Source organism: Rousettus aegyptiacus, unplaced genomic scaffold, assembly GCF_014176215.1.
Source record: "Rousettus aegyptiacus isolate mRouAeg1 unplaced genomic scaffold, mRouAeg1.p scaffold_m13_p_4, whole genome shotgun sequence".
In the NCBI taxonomy this organism is placed as follows: Eukaryota; Metazoa; Chordata; class Mammalia; order Chiroptera; family Pteropodidae; genus Rousettus; species Rousettus aegyptiacus.
The window spans coordinates 86,746,693-86,769,323 of NW_023416307.1; the positions used below are offsets into that span (position 1 = coordinate 86,746,693).

The window sequence follows — 22,631 nt, forward strand, 5'->3', positions numbered from 1 at the left end:
AAGGACCCTCCCCACAATTTACATTAAGAATAATTCAAGGTTCTGGTACATAAGCTCTGGGGTGGGGCGGCGGAGGGGCGGGGAGAATTTTAAAGAACTACCTGCTAAGAATTTTTTATATTAAAAGAAGACATGAATCTTTATTTTGAAATAGCACAAATATTTTTTTCTTTTATTTTAAGAGAGACTTGGACTGATTATTGATACTCCAAAACGGTAATAAATCATGCATAGATGATAGATAGGTAGGTAGATAGATAAATCCAACCAAAAGAAAACTATAGATATCTGCAGAAAACAATTATATTAACAATAAATAAAAAAGTAATTCATCTGAAAACAAAAGAATGAATATCCTCAAAGTGCTGAGCAAAAATAACTCTCAATGGAGAATTCTATCCTGAACTAATTTTACATTCTGGAGTAAAAGAAAGATAAGGTCATTTTCAAGTGAGAGGGACTACTACTGAAAAGTTACTATGATATATTTCAGCAAGATAGAAGTTAGACCCAAAAGTAAAAAATTGGGGAGGACAGGGCAAGATAATAAGCAGAAAACTGAAATTGGTAAATATAAGTGAGTATTTGCTTTAATGATAGTATCCATAATAAATATTGATTGTTAGGTAAGCAAAATAAAATATTACAGAACATAATATTAAAGATAGAAAAGAAGATATGATTCAAAGTCTCTATGAGGCAAAACCTTGTGACAGAATCCAATAAAATAGTCTGTGAGGCAAGAACCATTTTTATGTGTAAAGCAAAAAAGAAGCAATGAAAATATAACAATCCTGAACTTTAAGAAATAGAAAAATCTTATCAAAGAAATAGAAGCTATAAAAGAAAACAAAGTGGAAATTACATAAATAAAAATATAATAACAGGTACAAAACTCAATAGATATGCTCAATAGTAAAGTGGTGATGACAGGATAGAAATGAGTGAACTTTAGGACATATCAATCTGCTACTCAGTCTGTGCAACAAAGAAAAAAGAGACTGATAAAAAATGAACAGAGACTCAAGTATGTGTGAAACTATAAAAGAAGATGTAATATTTGTGTTATCAGAATGTCAGAAAGAGAGAAAAATGTGAAGGTGAAAGAATATTCAAAGAAATGATAGCTGAAAACTTTCTAAATTTGGTAAAGGAAAAAAAACACACACAGATTCAAGAAGCTGAGTGAATCTGGAACAAGATAAACCTAAAGAAATCCTCACCCAGACATAATTAAATTTCAGAAAACTAAAACTAAAAAATCTGGAAAGCAGACAAAGAGAAATGATGCATTAACTACAGGAGAACACCAATTTGGGTCACAATGGATTCCACATCTGAAATTATGGAGGCCAAAGGAAGCGACACATTTTTCAAGTGCTAAAAGAAAAAACTCGACTCTGAATCTTATATCTAGCAAAACTAACTTTTGAGAACAAAGGAGTAATAAGGACATTCTCAGACAAAAGAAAACTAAAAGAATTTCTCCTTAGTAGACCCATTCTTAAGAAATTTCTTCAAACAGAAAGGAATTAATAAAGTAAATATTCTTGGAGCTTAAGAAATAAAGAGGGAACAATGGGAAGAGAAGATACATGGATACATACAATAGGTTATCTTTTTCTTCATGAATTTTATAAATCATATTTGATGATTGAAACAAAAATTATCATACAATCTGATGCTCAAGACTAACAATATGTAAAAGTGGAGAATGTAAAAAGAACCTAAATGATAGCAAGATTCCCACATTTCACTTAAAGTGGTAAAATGTTAATACCAGTAGAATGTGAAAAATCACATATGCATATGGTAATTATGGTAAATCTCCCCAAATATGTCCATGTTCTAATCTCTGAAATCTGTTAATATGATACCTTAAAGGGCAAAGGGTAATAAAATCTCAAATCGAATTAAGGTCGCTAATCATCTGACCTTAAAACTGGAAGATAACTCTAAATTATCTGAGCGGGCCTAATGTAATCACAAGGATTGCAATCACAAGGCCTTAAAAGTAGAAGAGGAAAACAGAATTAGAGAATCAAAACTATAGATGTGATGCAGAAGAAAGATCAAAGAAATGCAATGTGAGTACTCCACCCACCATTGTGGAGGATGAGGCCACAAGCTAAGGACTGCAGATAGCCCCTAAAAGCTCAAAAAGTCAAGGCAACAGATTCTCCCCTGGAGCCTACAGAAAAGAATGCAGTCCTGCTGACATCTTGACTTCACACAGCAATACTTGCTTCAGACTTCTGACCTACAGACCTGTAAAATAACAGATTTATGTGTTTTAAGCCGCTAAATTTGTGGTAATTTGTTAAGACAGTGATAGAAAATTAATAGATTTTGGTATAAAGACTATGATGAAGCTGTAACACTTAAAAATGAGGAAGCGGCTTTGAAATTAGTAATGAGCAGAAGCTGAAAGAATTTTGAAGAGCATGACAGAAAGACCTAGATTATCTTGAATATATTATCAGTACAAATGTAGATGTTAACAATTCTGCTAGTGAGAGCTCAAAAGAAAGTGAGGCATGTGTTATTAGAAAATGAAAGAAAAAGAGTCCTTGCTATATAGTTGCAGAAAGCTGAGTGGAATTATGTCCCGAAGTCATGTGAAAAGCAGAAATTATATATACTAAGGGGATTTCCATGCAAGGGTTGAAAATGTGACCTTATTTCTTATTGGCATTTATGGTTAAGTGTAAAAGACATAAATTGAGATAAAAGTATGAAACAATACCAAACCCTATCCCTATGATTTGAAAAACCCTCAATCCTACCAAGTCTGCAAAAGATACTAAAGCTAATTGGTTCACCATCAGGAAATCATACTCTAGAGTAAAAGCTAGGAATAAGGCTAGACAACATTTTGTCTTATAAAGATAAAAGTCAAAGTGTTCAGTAACACAAAGTCTCTTTGAAAAAATTAAGTGTATGACTCATAGATTCCCTCAGCTATCTCAGCAGAAGCCAAAAGTAAGGGTGGAGTTAATGGTGAAAGTTATTTTGAGCAGCCTCTTGTCTAATAGAATGAATTTCTGTGATACTTTTGGAGATCTATGAGGTTTTTGAAAATGTCATAGCCTCATAACTACTGCCAACTTGGACTGAAAGGGACAGAGTGAGCACAAAATGAAAGAAGGTTGTGGGACCCCCCACAATTTTATATGCAAGATACAGGCTGATGAGACTATTCAGCTGTAAACATATTTGTAATTAAAATCTCCCTAAAACAAATCTTGAGGCCCGAATGGTTGCAATAAAAAATTCTTCCAAACGTTTAAAAGAGAATTAACACCAATTTTGCATAATATATTCCAAAAAATAACAGGAGAGAACACTTAATAACTCATTTTTATAAGGTTGTGTTACTCTTGTATGAAGATGATATTACTCTTGAACTCAGATACAAAGTCCAGTCCTCAACGAATTATTAGCGAACCAATCTAACAATACATAAAAAAATATTTACTATGACCAAAATGAGATTTATTACAGGTACTCGAGACTGGCTCACATTCTGGAATCAATCAATCAATATATTGAATCAATCGATATAATCCAATATTTCAAAAATTTAAAGGAAAAAAATTATATGATTACATAAATAACTCAAAAAAGAAGCATTTGACAAAATCTAATACACATTTATGAGAAAAACTCTTATTGAGTTAGGAACAGAAAGGAATTACTTCAACTTTATAAAGATCATCTACTTTTTTTTTTCAGTTTTTGAGGACAAGGACAATTTTTATTAATGCTTTAATTTTTTTCAGCCCCACAAAGCAATGGTTATATGCAGTAAGAGTTCAGTGAACTTGTTAAATAAATGTATATATGAAGAAATGAACAAGGCAGACCACCAAATGCATTTATTTATGCCTTTAGGGGCTTGTTAGCTCATGATATTATTTATGTCACACTCATGAGGTAAAAGATTGAATGCTTTCCCTTTAAAATTGGGGAGAAGGCAAGGTGTATGCTTTCACCATTGTTATTTGACACAGTACTGGGAGTACTAGCCACTGAAATGAATCAAGAAAAAGAAATAAAAGGCAGAGAGATCAAAAAGAAAGAAAAGTTTCTCTATTTGCAAGTGACATGATTGTAACAAGAAAATCCCAAGAAATAATAAGGAAATTCAATAAGATCTTAGGAAATAAGTAATACAAAAGATTCAGTCCCATTTCTTTATACTAACAATGAACATGGATATATCAAAATTTTAAATATCATTACCATCACTAAAAAAGAAATCAAATGCTTTGGTATACACACTTAGAATCAGTATGCTGAAAATTACAAAATGCTGATGAAAAAATCAAAGATTCAAAGTAAGTGGAAAGACATAACATCTTCATGAATCAGAAGACTAAACATGCTAAAGATATCAGTTTTCTCCAAACTGATCTATAGGTTTAATGTAATTCTTAACAAAATCCCAGTCAAGTTTTTGTAGACATAATCAATCTTATTTTAAATTTATATTGAAGGGCACATACCCTAGAATATCTAAAATAATCATGACAAAGAAGACTAAAGAAGAAATAATCACTCTATTGGTTATTACGGCTTACTACATAGTTACAGCAATTAATACTATGTGGTATTAGAAAAAGGATACCTTATTTTTGATAAAGATGCAAAATAATTTCAATAAAGTAAGGATAGCCTTTCAACAAATGGTGCTGAAGAAAATGGGCATCCATAGAAAAAAAAGTGAACCTCAACCTAAAGCTCATATATTACACAAAAACTAGAATAAAATACATTACAGACATAAATATAACACATAAAATTATAAAACTTTTAGAAAATATTGTAGGACAACATTGTAGAACATATGGCTCAGCAGAGTGTTTAGACACAAAAACATGTTTTATTAAAGGAAACAATGATAAATTGATCTCATCAATAGTAAATACTTTTGCCCTTGCAAAAGCCCTTGTGAAGAAGATGAAAAGACAGTTAAGTTATAAACTGAGAGAAAATATTTGCAAACCAAATATCCCATAAGGACTACTATCAAAAAATATAAAGAGAAAGGGCCCTCAAAATGAACAGTTAAAAAAAATCAAATTGGAAAATGGACAAAAGACAAGAATACACATTTCACCAAAGAGAACACATAGAAAAGATATTCAATATCATAAGCCATCAGGGCAATGAAATTTGAAAACCTCAAAAAGGTCTCACCATATATTTATTAGAATTAATAAAATTTTTTAAATAATGACAACACCAAATCCTCGTTAGAAATCAGAGAAATTAGATCATTCATACTTTGCTGGGAGAAACATAAAAATGGTACCACCCCAATGAAAAACATAGTCAATTTCTTATAAGGCTAAATGCACAATTTGCTTCTTACATAGCAGTTGCATTCCTGGGCCTTTACAAGGGATGAATGAAAACTTAAATTTACACAAAATCTTGTATACAAATATTCAGAGCAGCTGTATTCATACTAGCCAAGCCTAAAAACATCCTAGTGCTCTTCAACAGATGAATGAGTAAACTGGAGTACACACATACCATGGAATACTGCTCAGCAATAAAAAAAAAAAAAGAATTATTAATACATGCTACAATATGGATGTACCTCCAGAGAATTATAATGAAAAAAAGTCCAATTAAAAGGTTAAATACTTAATTATTCCCTTTATGTAACATTTTCAAAATAAAATTTTAGTAATGTATTAATGTATATCAGTGTTGGAAACAGCAGGATGAGAGGAGGGTAGTATGTGTCTTTATAAAAGTGCCACCCAAGATATCCTCACAGTGATGGAACTGTTCGATATTTTCACTGTGGTGATACATACATAGCCCTATATGTGTGATTAAATTGTACAGATCAACACACACACACATACACACACACACACACACACACACACACACACACACACACACATGCAGGCATGCACATACACACAGGAGTCCATGGGGACATATAAATAAGATGGGTAGATTGCATCAATGTCAATATCCTGGTAGTGATATTATATTCTATAGTGTTGTGAAATTTTACCATTGAAGGAAATGGGATAAAGTGTACACGGCATCTCTTTGTATTATTTCTTATATCTGTATGTGAATCTAATTTTAACTCAATAAAAAACTTAATTTAAAAAATGGACAGGCCCAATTCTGGATTACAGAAAGCATCACTAATGTGTAAATAATTATAATATCTTAAAATTGACAGCAACTGTGACAACAAAACATTGACAATAACTGACTTAAACATACTTTAAAATAAGATAATGTATTTTAAATATTTATCCCCCAGTAACCAAGATCAATGGTAGTAACTGGGAACTTTTCTCATAAGACTCTTCAGAAAACAGAATTTACTTATATTTATAAGCTGCTTCCAGTTTTTTATCTCAAAACAGAATAATTTTGCTTTCCTTACTAGCCATTCATAAATCTAATTATTTAACACATTTTTAAAAGATTCTCTTTTTCTTTAAATTATTTCCTCTTGCCTAACTCTAAATATATTTGGAAGATTATTGTTTACTTGCACATTTTTAAAAAATTTATATAGTTTAGTTTCAGTTCCCAAAATAGTGATAATTGTATAGACAGATGTCCTAAATTCTGCAACCTGTTATATGCTGACATAACTCTAAGTGTAAGAAGAATAATCATGTAAATTTGGGGGGAAAAAACAAGGACTTTGATTGTATCTTTGGGAAAATATTATCCGATATATATGTTCATTTTATCTAAAAAAATCAAGTCCTAATTTGAATTTGCACAATTAGCTCTACCAAATTTTAAAATCTGAGTGGGTAGAAAGAACATTTTGGATAAAATATAAATTAGCTTTAAAACTAATCATTTGTTGATTTGTTAAAAAATGTTAACTTACTACAGAAAGGATTTGTGCCAGTAGTATCCAAAAACACAGTGGTCCTAAGAGATTTTTCTAGTCTTTCTTTTAAAACATCTTTCCATAGCTCAGCTTGATAACCTGATTTGAGAAATGAAACATTAGAAAATAGATTTCCATCAAATAACATACAAAAATTTCAAATTACTAAAGGAGCTAAAGCATCAATGTATAATAATAATAATAATAATTTTTCTTAATGGAATTTTATGACAAATTATTTTTCAAATAATTTCACATTTTATTTATTTTAATTAAAATAATAACTTCTAAATTGAAGATTCACAAATAAATCCACTCCCTGGACATCTTATCAGAGCTTAGCATATTCTATATGGCTATAGTCCATTTGTAGAAACTGTTATTATTGTATTATTAATTCAGAATTTTACCTGTAACTCTTTTTAGTAAATTTAGCAGAATTGATTAGGTAAAACCTGAATACAAAACTTAGCTCCATGACCACAGTCCCTATTTCTCCTATATATTTACAGATATATATGGATATGATATGCATGTGTATACTATATATAGCATTGATAGCATCTATATATACTATATACTATGTATATAATATATATTTCAGATATATACACTTATGTACATATAGAATAGGTATTATACACACACACACATATATATATATAAAAGATACTTCCCACTTCCTGTATTTGTCTGTTCCCACCTTGCTCCATCCAAATTTGAGATTTGAATAGAGTAGAAAGAACACTTAGCAGAATTCAGAGGTTTAATGCTAGTTCTCAGTTGTGCCCTTAAGCAATCCATATGTTCACATTAGGTCACAATATTCTTATTTGCAAGAAAAGGCAATGAAACCAGAAAAACATTCCCTAGCATGAGGTCTGAAAAAAACTAATTCCACATGTCTTGAGCACTGATAGGGATCTACGGAAAAGTAAATCTGGCAAAGCCTGCATATGTCTGCCCCTCCTATGGATTTTCTATGTAAGTTAATATAAACCTCCTGCTGAAAAAAACTGCAGAAGGCTGTTTAATTCATTCAGGCTTTGTAACTGGTGCCCATTTCACCCGGCCCCTTTGGCTTTGGAGACATTTACAGGCTCATGACATGCTTGGGGTCTGGTATTCTCTTTAGAAAACCTTGAACAAACAGCCTCTGATATTCTTTCAAGCTCTAACATTCTATTTTTATAGGGAATCTTTATGTGGTAATAGTTTATTTCTCTAAATTTTTCACTGGCAGGCTTTAGTTATCAGAAGTTGTAATACTTAACTGCTCTTATCAAGCTTTATCGATTTAGAAAGTGTGAACTATGTATGAGTCATGTCTACTTGCTAATAGCAAATAAAAAGCTAACTATGGTTCACATCTTTTCATTTGTTCTTAACACTTCTTGTTTAAAAACAACAACAACAGCCCTCAGTGCTACTAAGAATATACAAGTCTCTTTCTTTAGTGGAAGCATGGATGGATGATAAATAAATAGTGAGATCCTTTTGAATATCAAGAATAATCATCACGAAACCAAAAAATTTGCCCACTGCATTGAGCATAGAAAAGGAGTTGATAAAGTTCCCCTCACTAAATATATTTCAAATATTTAATAGGAAATGAATAATGTTCTCTAATTGCCCTACAGATATTTTTTTTTCTATAAAATGTTGACATATTCACAAATAGATACAAAAGCTTCCAGCAGAAAATACTAAGATAATTATGTCATTAGTTTTCCTCAAAGAATTATAGTAATTATAACAATCTCTCTTACCTAGCCTAGGACATGATTTTTTCTTAAAGTCGTCACAATCCACACATGAACCAGTTTTGTAATCTCCATATGAATAACAAGGAAGGGAAATAAAATTGCAGTTTGTTTCCAAAGTGGCCATGAACAAGTAAACTGCTCTCTGGTGGTCACATTTGATAAATTGTACTCCTTAAGTGTTAAAAATCAAACAAAAGAGTTGTGGATATATTAAAGCAAGTTCAAGTAAATTAGAGAAAAATTAAAGATTAAGTTCTGCTCAATACTTTTATGTGTTTTATGAATATTAAAGTGTTGACTACAATGCACAGTATTACCCCAAGCAACTAAAGAAATCATACCACTGAAAACTTAAATTCCATATGTCTTTTATCTGATATTTATAAAAATTTTTAATTAACATGGTAAAAACATTTAATTTTAATACTTTAACAACTTCTCCAAACATGGTGCTAGCATACTTAGTATACACATCTTTCCCTTCTCATTTCACACTGTTAACATCTCTACTCAATGTCAGAAATGACTATGAAACTGGGTGACTTAAAACTTTATCATGTCCCTTTCCTTTCCAACTTCTATCATGTCCAACTTCTCATATCCTTATTCCTTTGGCCAAACTTCTCTAGCTGCAGTGGCCTTTAGCAATGTCTTAATTGACCAGCTGCCACTGTAGAACTCAGAGCATTTCTCCTCAAGGCTCTGAAGTGATCCAAACTCCATATCTGAAGCTATCTATGCGTAAAACAACCAAGTGCAAGATTTTATAAATCTGCATTTGTGCAGTACTATGGTGATGATAAAGATTAAATCCTGAGATCAAACTTATGTGATATGATACTTGACTATATGTGCTTCTTCAATGACTCATAACTTTCCCTAATGTTTAAAATTATGAACCAAAACTGTTAAAACTATAAAGTAATAGATCTCATCCAGTACCAAATGTGATGTCTACTAGTAACCTTTAAAAATTGAAAAAGATCAAATTAAACCACTTTTCAACAGTAACACCCCAGAGTCATGGGCAGTGGTGTTCAGAATCTTACCCATAAATTAAGAAGAAAAAATAAATTGATTTTCTTTCATCATTTTGAATCACATGTAATTTATTCAAAAATACTATTGGAGTACCTGAAAATATTGATTTAGGACAGCCAGGTTGTGTTTTTCCTCCATTTGGATAAAAATCAATATGTCCCAAGGGTTCTTTAATGCCTAAACCTGAGAAGAAAATCACCCAAGAATTACAAAGTGTGTATAATCAGATCAGCAACACTTGTATGAAATGAAATCTTCTACAAAATTCACTGAAAGTGACTCTTAAAATTTGAGTTGAAAATAAATAAATGCAATTTGTCAAAAGATGAGTTTTTCTGGTACTAATTCCTCAAATTAATTCCTTATAAAATCATGTTTCGTTAATTTAACATATCTACCAGTCACCAGTGTACTATGGGCCCGTCAAATTTCTTTGTGCTATAAATATACACATAAAAAAAGAAAAATGGAACTAAAACCCTATTGTAGGAGAAATTACATTCCAGTGGAAGGAAGCCATAATTAACAAGTAAAAATATAGCATGTCAGATAATAAGTGCTATAGGGAAAATTAATTAAACAGAATAAGGGAACACTAAATCACTAGTAAGGATGGTAGGTTGCACTTTTAAAGAATTTAGTTAGAAAATTTCCCAGTGAAGAGGTGACAATTGAACAAAGATGTATATGACGCAGTGGGTCAAGTAGGTAACTATGTGATCATGCTTGTGGTACTTAAAGAAACCAGGTTAGCTAGAGCATAATGCGTAAGAGGGAGCATTGGAGGAAATAAAGCCAAATTATATAGGACCTTTTAGGCAAGTATGATGACTTGCTCACTTTCAGGATAATAATGCCTAAGGCTTGGCACTAGATTCATGAATTGGAAAAATGTCTAAATATCCTGCTTCAGCTGGAACAAGTTGGGCCAGAGTGATATGTAATATGTAGCTACGATTTAAGGGCTTCTATATATCTGTAGGTCATTGGGGGACTAGGAAATGTGCAAATTCTGGGTCCATTACCAATATAGGGTCTATAACCCAGGGGAGCTATAGGAATAAAAGAGGGTAGCAAGCTTAGAATACTCAGGACTAAAAGATTTCCTACCACATAATGAACTCTTGAGAAAGATCAGTAATAGATTTAACATAACAAATATATACATGCAAATATATATATATACTTGGATCTAACAGTAAGGATTAAAATGCAACAATCTGCTTAAATTCTAGTACATAACAGAACAAGTTAACAGGTGTTCCCAAGACAGGAAAACATGTCACATGCATTATGGGGGAGAGAATTCAGTGTGCAAGGAAAGACAAAAGACAACTCAGATGACTTCATTAGAACTCCCTAGGATTCATTGTATAATCTATGACTTGATCATGACAGTGGTGAGGGTATGCTAACCCATCCCGCCCTACATTCCATCATCTATCTCCTTAACTTATGGAATCTAAGCAAGGAAAAACAATCCCCTAAATATGAGCAAACAAACAAACAAACAAAAACAAAAAAAACTCCAGTAATTTTGGAAATCTTTAAAATTCACTTGTATCTGAACTCAGTATGAAGTTCCAAGACTAAGGATTTCATGTTTGGAGCCATCGTATTCTCCAATTTGCCACTGAATTAGAATCAAACCAAGAAGACTGCTCAGGAATCAGGGGGAAGCAAAAGACATTTATTATTAACTTACAAGCAGCCCTTGATTCAGGCATTTCATTTCCCTTTTATCAGATAGTTGGGGCAGGGAAACTTGGTCTGCTTAGGTCATTCATTCATTCCTTTGGTTTCAAGAAGGGTGGGTAGAGCAGATATGACTTTTTAATTTTCTTTTTATTATAAGATAAAACACATACATGAAGAAAAGAACATAAAATATGATGCTAATGATTATTTATTATAAATCAAACAGCCACTTAGCTAGCACACTCACATCAAGAAATAACACCTAGAAGCCCCTAAAATGCCTTTATCCAATACTAGGTTTTCTTTTAAAAAAAAAAAAACAAACAAAAAATTTATCTTTTAATAAAAGCATTAATTTTGCTATTCTTTACTTTCTAGGGATGCCTCCCAAAACATTATAGTTTAGATTTGCCCTTTTAAAAAATATATATAAATTGACCCATATTTCATGTACGCATTTGTGTCTGGCTTTAGGTTATTAGTATATTTGTAATATTAATCCATATTGTCAGGTGAATATATAGTGTCAAAAATCACTGATCCTCATTTGTCATAAAAAGATGTATCAAAGATACCAAATACATGGCATCCAGTGGCAGCTTATATCTGATAGTCTGAGCCATCAAAAGATACTGAGAGTACAGTTGATACACTGTATCTGTGGGTTTCACATCTACAGATTCAACCAAGGATCAAAAATATTTGGAAAACAATGTTACATTGTTGACAACGTGTACTATATAGCTAGGCTAATAATGGCTGAATCTGTACTGAACACATACAGACTTTTTTTCTTGTCATTATTCCCTAAACAGTACAGTATCACAACTATTTACTTAGTATTTATATTATATTAACTATAAGTAATCTAGAAGTGATTTAAAGTTTACAGGAGAAGGATGTGCATAGGTTATAGGCAAAATGAGGAACTTGAACATCTGTGAATTCGGGTATCTGTGGGGGTCCTGGAAGCAACGCTTTGTGAATACCAGGAGATGACTGTATGAGACAATCCAAAAGAGTTTATTAGGAAAAATAAAGTATGCAAACAAAAATACTAAAATGTGCGAAGGGGCTAATTCAAATGGCTAAAGGTAGAATTGAAATTGGGATTTCAGAAAGAAGACTTCAGACAAAGAACTGCAGAGTAATTGGGCAGTAGGTATGCTGTGTGGTTATCTATACAAAATTATTGGTATAGATAACAACAAGGTAAATTCAGAAGAACATGGGAACAAATAAATTACCTAGAACAAAGAAAAAAAGAAACCTGGGGAAATAGGGAAATAGGGGCAGTCTGAGCGTCACTTCTTTTAGTCTCTGTCTTAGCATCATATCCTCCCCTTGCCCATAACCACAATACACGCTAATCGGAGCAACATACTGGTGAAATGTGGACTCTGTAATCAAAAGATATGATTTCCAATTATGGCTCTGTTACTTACTGTCCTGGTGACCTTGATCTCAGCTTCCCCATGGGTAAAAAGTAGATGATATTATGTTTACTTATCTGATGAGGACTTAGAGGAATTCCATAATTAACACATAAAGCACTTAAAACATTGCCTGATATATAGTAAGTGCTCAATAAATATTAGTATTATCAGTTTCAAATCAGGAGGGGATCAGACTGTCTAAGTTATTCCTTGAAAGGGTCTGTCCCATATTTTCTAGCTTAAAGTATTAAAAGTCTATTAGACGTCTTCAGGAAGATAATTAAAAGCAATAGGGAAATTATTTCCTACTTCTAGGAAAAGGTATTCTCTATCTGTGCCCGAATTGCTGTGCTCAGTTCTAGTTGCCATATATCACAGCAGAAAAATGAATGGAGAGAATGATAAGCTAAATACATCGGGAACATTAAGCATGGGGGAAATTGCAATCATATCAATAAAACTGTCAATAGCAGGAATAGCATAAAGTATTGTTTGTATCAAATTTCAGTGTTTTTTATGATGACATGACAGTTCTTCAAACCTAAAAAAATGGCAAAGAGAGTCATTTAATACCACAGGATCTCATGAACTCCAAAAAATATTGTTTGTGGGAAATATAATCACTATATAATTACAGATTTATCATCACTGTATCTACTACTCTTTCTCCTCTTACATTTTCCTCTTCCTCAGTGTCTACATCTCTTTTTTAATTTTTATGTAATTACACAATAAATCCTGCATTTTTACCATTGATATCAGAATGGATGACATCCACGAACTTTGCATCGGTGTAATCTAATCTGCCATTTGATGGTTTTCCAGAGAATTTTGGCCCAGCAGGGTCAAGACCTGAAATTCAAGAAAGAAACTATCAATCTATTAAACAAGTCCTACTCTAGTGATCATTAGATCATATGCTTGCATTATTATTACATCATAAACATAAGCCTGTACAGTTTAGACTTAACCTGTCTAAAAACAAATCTGAAGATAAATAAAATTCAATGAATAGCAAGTATCTGCATTATTTAAATAATACTTTTTACCAACTTTCAGAGATTATCAACAATCTAGGTTAAGGCACACTAGAGATGCCTCAACAAAATATTGTAGGGTTTTTTTTAGTATTTCATTTAAGAAGTAATTAGAAATATATTAGAAATATACAGGTAGAATTTTAATAATAAATACTACAACTGCTCCTGAGGGGGAAAAATATCAATACCGCCCTGGTCCTACCTTGTACCTCGTGCCTTACTAGTTTATCCTGGATCTACCTATAGGTCTAAAATGTTTTTTAAATGTCAAAAGCAATTTGGGCTGTGAGATAAAGCATAGTTATTACTGTTTTATATTTGAACATATTTATTTATCATTCATTTCTTATAAAAGTTTACTACATAAGAAAAGAAAAATATATTAAAAGCTCCATGGAATATAGATAAGTTCTGGTATATTTATAATTATAAATAAAAATTTTAGGCTCATGACCTACTGAAGCATATCAAAAAAAAGGAGAGTGGAGATATAACTCAGCGTCTGGAGACCATCTATGCAGTGGAAGAAACAATCATCTTAAAAAGATATTTTAACAAGTAAAATATGTGTTGCTCATCTCAGGCTCTTCTATTTCCCTATTTAGCCTATTTACTGAATGAGGCAGAAACTTCTCTCTTCTTATACATTATTCACGTGTAGAACCACCACATTCTCTGGCCTTTTAAACCTTCATGATTGCTTGGCATGTGGAGCCATTCAAATTGGACTAATATGTAAGTAAGCACATCTTAAAATAAGGTAGGGCACCACCAGTTTAAACTAAGCTAGTGTGCTGATTGCAAGAGAATGGGATTTGGGCGCTAGTGACCTTTGCATAAATCCTGGCTTAGCTGTTACTAACTTTTCGACCTTTCCACATTCATTCAGTTAAAGTCAGTTTTCACATCTGTATAACGAAGAAAATATTAAAACATATCAGAGTAAGTAAGGTATGCTAAAGGTTTGTAAAGGTCCTAACTATCTGTACAAGTTATTCACCTGTTCCCTTCCCCCTTTGCTTACCTAAAAACTCTATTGCCTTTTATTTACACTTGAAATCATTATAAATTTTTCATGGACAGGAATTTACATAAGTTTTAAAAAGCTAAATTGGTTGGTAGGGATACTGTCCTTCTAGTTCTAAAATCACCACCATTCATCAAGGGAAGCGAGAAAATCCATATTAGCATTATGTGGTTATTAAGCTTATTGGCTGCTCCCAGTAACTTTGTTAAAGAAATATGAGGGGACTTAGGATCCAGAACCCCTTAAGCTTGGATATCATATCCTTATTTTCTCTTCTGGCATTCAAATACATGTTTATATTTTTAGTTAATACATAAAAAAGTTTTATATTTAATGAGCCAAATTTTTCTTCAGATTGTTACAATAATGTGTCCTTCAAATTCACATGGGGCTGCAGAAATTGATCTGTTTCTTTTCAATTCTATAAGGTTAAGTTAGCTCAAGAACTAAACAAGACTCTAAAGTCTAACTAAAACAAAGACTAGAATTTGAATATAATATAGAAAAAAATAAGCATTTGTACATCATTTCTATTGCTTAATTATTGTACCTATTAAATTTTAAATAAAGCAATTTCTGATGCTTAAAAGCCAAAACATTAAATTTATCAAAAATATTTTACCTGTTATTCTTCCAAGTTGACCGTGAAATATCTTTCCAACAAATCCACTAACATGAGCCCCTAAGCTCATACCTATGAAATGAAAACTATCAAGAGTTGCTCCATGCTTCTGCAATTAAAAATGCAATGTTACAATTTTCATTTCAGACAGTCACAAATTATACTTTGTGCATCAATATTCTAAAATTTGTTAGTTTTTCTAGCTTAATTCATTTCTGGGAGATAGAAAATGGAATTTTACAATTTCAAAACAACTAGGTCTTTGCTCAATTTTTCCATATCTGATTTTTTTCTATATATTTTAAATTCCATTAAATTTTTATTTAAAAATTTAAAAACTTTTGTTATCTATTATCTAGACTATCATATGCAAAATAATACATTTAATTAGTAAATCATTTTATTTTATAACAGTAATATTGGGTACTTACTTTGTGCTAGCTACCTTGATCAGAGCTTTATAAATCTTATATTTAATATTCACAATATTATAATGCTATGAGTCATTTATTTTTAACCTAGTGCCTAAAACCGTTCATGGAATCTATTAAACACTGAATAAATATGGTTTAATAATGAGTTGCCCAGTCACATATACTTATTACTATAAGAGAAAAAGATAGACTTCAAGTACAGGTTGGCTTGTTTTATCTGATCAGACTGTGTCAAAACTTCTTGGAAGACTGAACAGTGTGAATAATCATCCTCACTTCAGAGATGATAAAATGAGACTCATGGATTTAAAGTGATGTCCCCGGATAACAAGCTGAAGAGTGATGGAGTTCGAGCTTTCAAGCCCAAGTTTTGAATATGTGTAAGTGTCTCTTCCCACCCCTGGACATTAGGAGCTTAAATGAGAAAGGATTTCTTCATCTGCTCTCTTAGGAAGCAAGTTACATGTATGTGACACATTTCATGTCTTGTGGAAAGATGGGATGCATTTACTGCTAATGAAAAACTAGACCCAAGCTTTCCAAACACAGGGTGATAATTTTTCTTTAAAATTGTCAAAGCAATGACCAGAAACTTCGGCGAGTATTATCTCAACTTTAGTGCCACTGATCTTTTCATCCCTTTTCCATAATATAAAATTTTGCAATCAAAGGCATTCTTAGAAATGTATCTAACACTACAAATTTTCCTCAATTTTTCTATTTAACATTTATATTTTCCATATTTGAAATACATATTAAATAGAGAAAAAAACATGAGTATAAGGAAAAGTAAATCATTCAATTTACAGACTATTAGTAAGAACAGGTACATCAGTTATCTCCTCTGTCTCTCTAGAGGGATGGTTTGGTTTTGCCCATAACTGAGAACATAAAAATAATAATGAAGGATGATTTAATTCAATGATCATTATATGCCAGGCACTGGATAAGAATTAATTTTATTTAATATTTAAATATTGTTATAAAGTTTTGTTAGTCCAAATATATAGATAAAGAAATGAGGCAGAGAGGTTAAGCAATTGCTCAAAGTCACGCAGATGCTAAGAGAAGGACTTGGTCTTTGAACTCCTCCAGCCTGACCTTTTTATTTGTGTGCGATTTTTTAAAAATCATTTATTTTTTTTTTTTACTATGACATTGGTTAACAAAATCCATTAAGTTTCAGCTGTACACTTTAATTGTAAGGCATATGTATATTTATGCTGTGTGTTCACCTACCATAGTTAGATTTCTTTGTCACCATATATTTGACCCCCTTTACCCCATCTATCTCCCCACTCCTTCCATAGCCTGACTCTTAAACACTACATGTAACTACTTCTTGGATGTGTTATGCTTGCTCAATTTCAGCAGAGGCTTGGAAGTTAAGCACAATGTAACTCGAAGGCAGATTTAATACTAAATTAGATGTTGCCCTTCTTTCTCTTGAGCTTCTGTCACCATCACCTCTCTGTAGCACAGACATGGATCTCCATATGAGTTAACTTAGTAAATAAAGATGACCTAAAAGTATCCTGAATTTATCTGACCCATCTCAACCTTGGACCTAAATGCTGGATGAATCTTAATGAAACTGAGGCAGAAGCATGCTAATTTTCAAGCTGTTCTCCCCTCACTTTTACCAATTCATACCTGATTAACTATAAACATATTACCCGTAACTTAGAAAAGATAGTAAAGGATTTAATCTCTGTCCACATAGAATCACTACCTTATTCTGAAATCTGTATAGGTAGAATTTTAAAAAATCTTAAAAAGGTTTTAAAATTAAACATAATACTTAGTTTTTAAGATAATTTAAAATAATTAGGTCATGTCTAAGTATAGAATTATCCATTTACACAAACAAATAAAAGATGGCTACATACATTAGCTTATCAAGGTAGTAATTTTAAATGCCTTTGAGAAAAAAAAAGTGTTAAGCATTAAAGCATTAAAAACACATTATTTTATTACCACTTTGTGGTACTGCATAACACACCATATATTGTATAACATATATAATATATAAAAGTCTAGACTTACCAAAAGCTTCTGAACGTGCTCACTCAAACTCACAGCAACTCTTCTGGTGTTTTTAACTGCTCTATCATAAATAAAAGTTGTAGCACCCCGGTTCCAGTCTACTACAATTATATTTATATCATCTTGATTCAACAAAATCCTTAGAAAGTTCTGAAGCCATGTTGGAGTGGAGCCCATTGGTCTGTATCCATGAATAAGCCAGACGGTTTTCTTGTTTGTGTTGAAATTAACATTAAGTGAGTTATCCTGCTCAAACAGCGGCTCAGCACAGTTGATGTTGTTCCTTGTATACATCATCAAAAACGTCTCTATTCTGGGATTAAACAAATCTCTGAAGGAATCCTTTATACTTAGTTGAGAGAATTTAAGGCATGGTTTTTTATTCTCTGAAATAAGAAAAAAAAACAATTAAGTTGAGTACTGGGATAATATTTGGTTTGTTTCTGTTTCTATTGCAAAGAACAGAATTGAATTCAGAAGGTGAGGAGGATTTCATTTCATTAGCACTTCAATATAATTTACCGAGCAACTACAATGTTTAAAGTAATTTGTTGATTTTGTAAAAAAAATTTTTGAACTAAAAGCATTTGAAATTACAATAAAATATAGCAGTAAATGTGGTTGATTAAAAATTAAGAATTATTTTTATCTGTACAAAATAGCAATGCTGTGAGTAAAATCATTATTAATATAGTGTTAAGCACACCAATAAAGTAGATAAATTGATTACAAATTTTAACAGACTTTCTTACAATGCTTACATATAAATAATAAGCATTAGAAATGTATATTTTACCTGACTAGCGATCAAATATAAATCAAAACAATAAGCCTGTTACTTAAAAATAAAGCATCACGCCTTGTGAGTTACATTTGCTTACACCTTTCATATAACATGACTCAGAAAATAATAGTGACAATTTGGAAATAGAATACCTTTTGTATTTCAACCAAGGGTAGACATTTATCTAAAAGTTAATGTGTCGTATGGCATTCTAAGCACTTTACGTAATTTACTCGAAAATCTTGGAGTAAATAGTGTTTTACCCATATTACATTAAGGAAGCTGAGTCACAGTTAATTTGCCCAAGTTTACAGGTGCACAAAGATTCAAGCCCAGGCAATCTGGCTCCATAATCAGGTCTCAGTCACTAGTGTTATATTGCCCATATTAATGGGAACATTTTAAAACTACTTTGTATAGTTTGAGCATATTTAGGTTATTCTGCTGCTTTCTGAATAATTTTAATTGGATGTGGCAAACATCTTAAATTCAACACAGTCAAAATTGAATCACATCTCATCCTAGCTGCCTTCAGTTTTCTGTGACAGCTGTAACTATAGAATGTTTGTTTGAAATAAAAACCTTAACTTCTTGTAAAAAATAAATAAATAAACAATATAGTATCATTTTCTTCTTATCAAATTAAACAAAACAGAAAAAGCCTTTTAATACTCAGCATTTGTGAGGGTCAATGTAACAAGTGTTCACCTGGATGAATGTGGAAAGTATAAGTTTATACATCTTTTGACATTTTATATGTGTGTACATACCACACACACATAATCTTAAAAACATTTATTCTTCATGATTTTCTTTCTAGAATTTAAATTAATTAAACGAACAATTATATTTAATGTAAACACATTAATCTCAGGGTTACACATAATCACAATAAAATGTAAAACACATATTACAAGTATTCTCATTCATTTGAGTATCTTATATGTCTATTTATGTATATACATATGTACGTATGTATCTATCTATCAATCTATCAATCATCTACCTATTTCCTACCTATCCAGGCATTCATTCATCCATCCTAGACGGAAGGTAGGAAGAAAAGTAAACAGCCAAGCCAAATCAATAGCAAGAGTCATTGCTAGTCAGTTAAACAATGGCTGCTTTATTATTCCTTTTTCATAGTTTTTCACAATTGTCATTTTTTTAAGTATATAATACCAATTTTTTAAAATGAGAGTATATGTTCGTACTGCTTCTGAAAGGTTAACTTGGTAAGAAGATTTTGGAAAACAATTTCACAATATATAGCAAAAATTCACAGAAGTGTTAGTATATTTTATGCTCATAATTCCACTTCTAGGAGTTTATCCCCAGAAAATAGTCACAACACTCATTAAAAATGAATTAATATCTTATTTTAATACTGGACAAATAGAAGTGATTTAAATTCCCAGAAATAATGATTTATGTAAACTACATATTATATATCCGATAAATATAAATATATAAATATATAAGTATATAATACATATTTGATAAACCAAAATATGCATTAATTTTTATTAATTACAATCATTCTAGTTTGGAAAATATGTATGTGATATAGTCACAATTATTCGAATAGGATGTAGGAGGAAGGCAATGAAAGAGAAGCAAGACAAATTCAATTCCCAAGTTAACAGCTGAGAGGTACTTGGATAAGTGAAAAACTTGATACTCCATTAGTTATAAGTACTAGAGAATACAAAAGTGGAGAGAAGAGACAAATCAAACCACAGTGCAATATCACTGCTTACTACACTGTACAAATTGTATAAGGAATGGTGTATATCTAACTTCCTGCAATCTGGAACTCTGAGGCCAAATGCAATCAATACATCCAAACTACTGATCCATTACAAGCCAAGGTAGATTTTAACTGACCTTAGAATGAATAATGAGGAATAAACAGTAAGATCTCTGTTAGAAAATAAGGAAATCACCCCCAAACAATCAAAAGATAAATCTGTTTTCTATTACCAGATGTAGAAGTAATTGTAGAAAACTATAGAACTGTTATCAGAATGGAAAAAAAAAAAATTCAGGTCTCGCAAAAAATAAAAAAATAAAAAGAGCAGGAGGCCATTTGGGGCAACATAGATAAAGCTAGAGGGCATTATACTAAGTGAAATAAGCCAAACAGAGAAGAAAAAATACTGTATGGTATCACTTTTATGTGGATTCTAAAAGTGAAAAGACTATTTCAAAGAAACAGACTAGAATGAAAGTTACCAGGGACTGAGAAAAGGAAGAAGGGGGAAGTTATAGGCCAAAGGGTATAAACTTTCAGTTAAAAAAGGGTAAGTTTTGAGGCTCTAATACACAAGGTGGTTACGATATTTAATAATATGACATTGTATACTTGAAAAATTCTGAGAGTAGATCTTAAGCATGCTCATCATACACAAACACAACACAGAGCTAATTATGTGGAATATTGGATGTGTTAATTATTTTGATCTTGGTCATCATTTCACAATGTGTATGTATATCTGTATACATACATACATATATACACACACACACACACACGCACATTATATACATACATACATATATAGGTCGAATCATCATGTTGTGCACTTTAAATGCATACAATTATATTTGTCAATATTCCTTAATAAAGTTTGGGGGAAAAGAGAGAGCAGAGAGCAGATTTGACTATATTCGTATCAGAGAAAACAATTTAAGTTAAAAACACTTATAAGAGACAAAGAAAGAAGAAATTAAAAATGACGTAGATGATGGAGGTTCTGTTCATCCCTCTGGCAACCAAATCAAACTTGTAATGGAAACAAGGAGCAGCAGCAAGGAAAGATTGCCTGGGATCTAGATGAATAAGCCGTACAACTACGGCAAAATCCAAGAAAGCATCTTGCAAAAGCAGAAGGCAGGATGGGGCGAGGACGTGGTGCTGCTCGGTGCCAAGAGGCTGATTGAGCTGAGGCTGCAGCAGCAGCAGCAGAAGCCTCTTAAAGGGGCCGTGCCTGTGAGCCGATTTTTGCGGTAACAGACCTGTTTGTTCTGAGCACCAGGGACTTACAGGGAGATATTGTAGGAGTGAGGATCAAGGTGAGACTTGCACAGTACAGAAGTGCCCATGGTACGCATTGTTCCCCGTTGAGCCCTCCCCCTTACTAGTACACCAGACACAGTGTCGCCATAACTGTGACAGCATCAAAATGGATAAGAGGTCATTCTGCCTAGAGGATTCCCTGAAACCCTGCCTCCCCAAACTCATGGCCCAACCTAAGACACATCCAGATGTGTCCTCAGTGAGTCAAATGCTCCTTGCTGAGACTCACACTGGAGGAAGTTGGCTTTGGTTTCTGATGTGGTTTTTTGAGGCAACTATAAGCACAGTGTCAGTAGATTACTTGCTGAATTGTAAAAGGTTGCCCTAGATGGGTAGAGGCTTGGGCTAAGTTTGACCTGCAGCTGAACCCCTCTCAGGACAGTGCCACTAGATACCTGCTTCACAAATCCACACTAATAAGACCAGGAGATTTAGGAGCTTTGCTTAGTACATAGAAACAGACACAGAAAAGCAGCCAAAAAGGGAAGACAAAGCAGCAGAAACCATATGAAAGAACAGAACAGAGATCCAGATATAATCGTGTCACGTAATCTAACAGATGAAGAGTTCAAAACACCAGTTATAAAGATGCTCAATGAACTTTTGAGAGGTGTAGAAATTCAAGAAAGAGATAAAAAACATAAAAATAGAAATGGAAATTATAAAAAGGAAACCAGTTTGAAATGAAGAACACATTGTCTGAGATGAGAAGTATATTAAATGGAATAAACAAAGGAATACACAAAGTGAATAAAGAAAAGGATCA

At 32.2% G+C, this 22,631-nt stretch overlaps 1 protein-coding gene across 5 annotated transcripts in view; it reads right to left on the minus strand.

Annotated features, from left to right (window-relative positions):
* The window catches only part of LIPI (lipase I), a 43,480-nt gene that overhangs the window by 11,498 nt on the left and 9,351 nt on the right, over positions 1–22,631 (minus strand). For 2 of the 5 annotated variants that reach the window (XM_016152022.2, XM_016152018.2), the window contains exons 2-7: positions 18,003–18,388; positions 15,523–15,631; positions 13,584–13,685; positions 9,793–9,882; positions 8,662–8,829; positions 6,890–6,991 (exon numbers count right to left, since the gene is read on the minus strand). In XM_016152022.2, coding sequence (XP_016007508.1) covers positions 6,890–6,991; positions 8,662–8,829; positions 9,793–9,882; positions 13,584–13,685; positions 15,523–15,631; positions 18,003–18,388 — 957 coding nt within the window. The remainder of the gene's footprint in view (positions 1–6,889; positions 6,992–8,661; positions 8,830–9,792; positions 9,883–13,583; positions 13,686–15,522; positions 15,632–18,002; positions 18,389–22,631) is intronic. The other 3 variants (XM_016152021.2, XM_016152019.2, XM_016152020.2) reach the window with 3 other exon arrangements.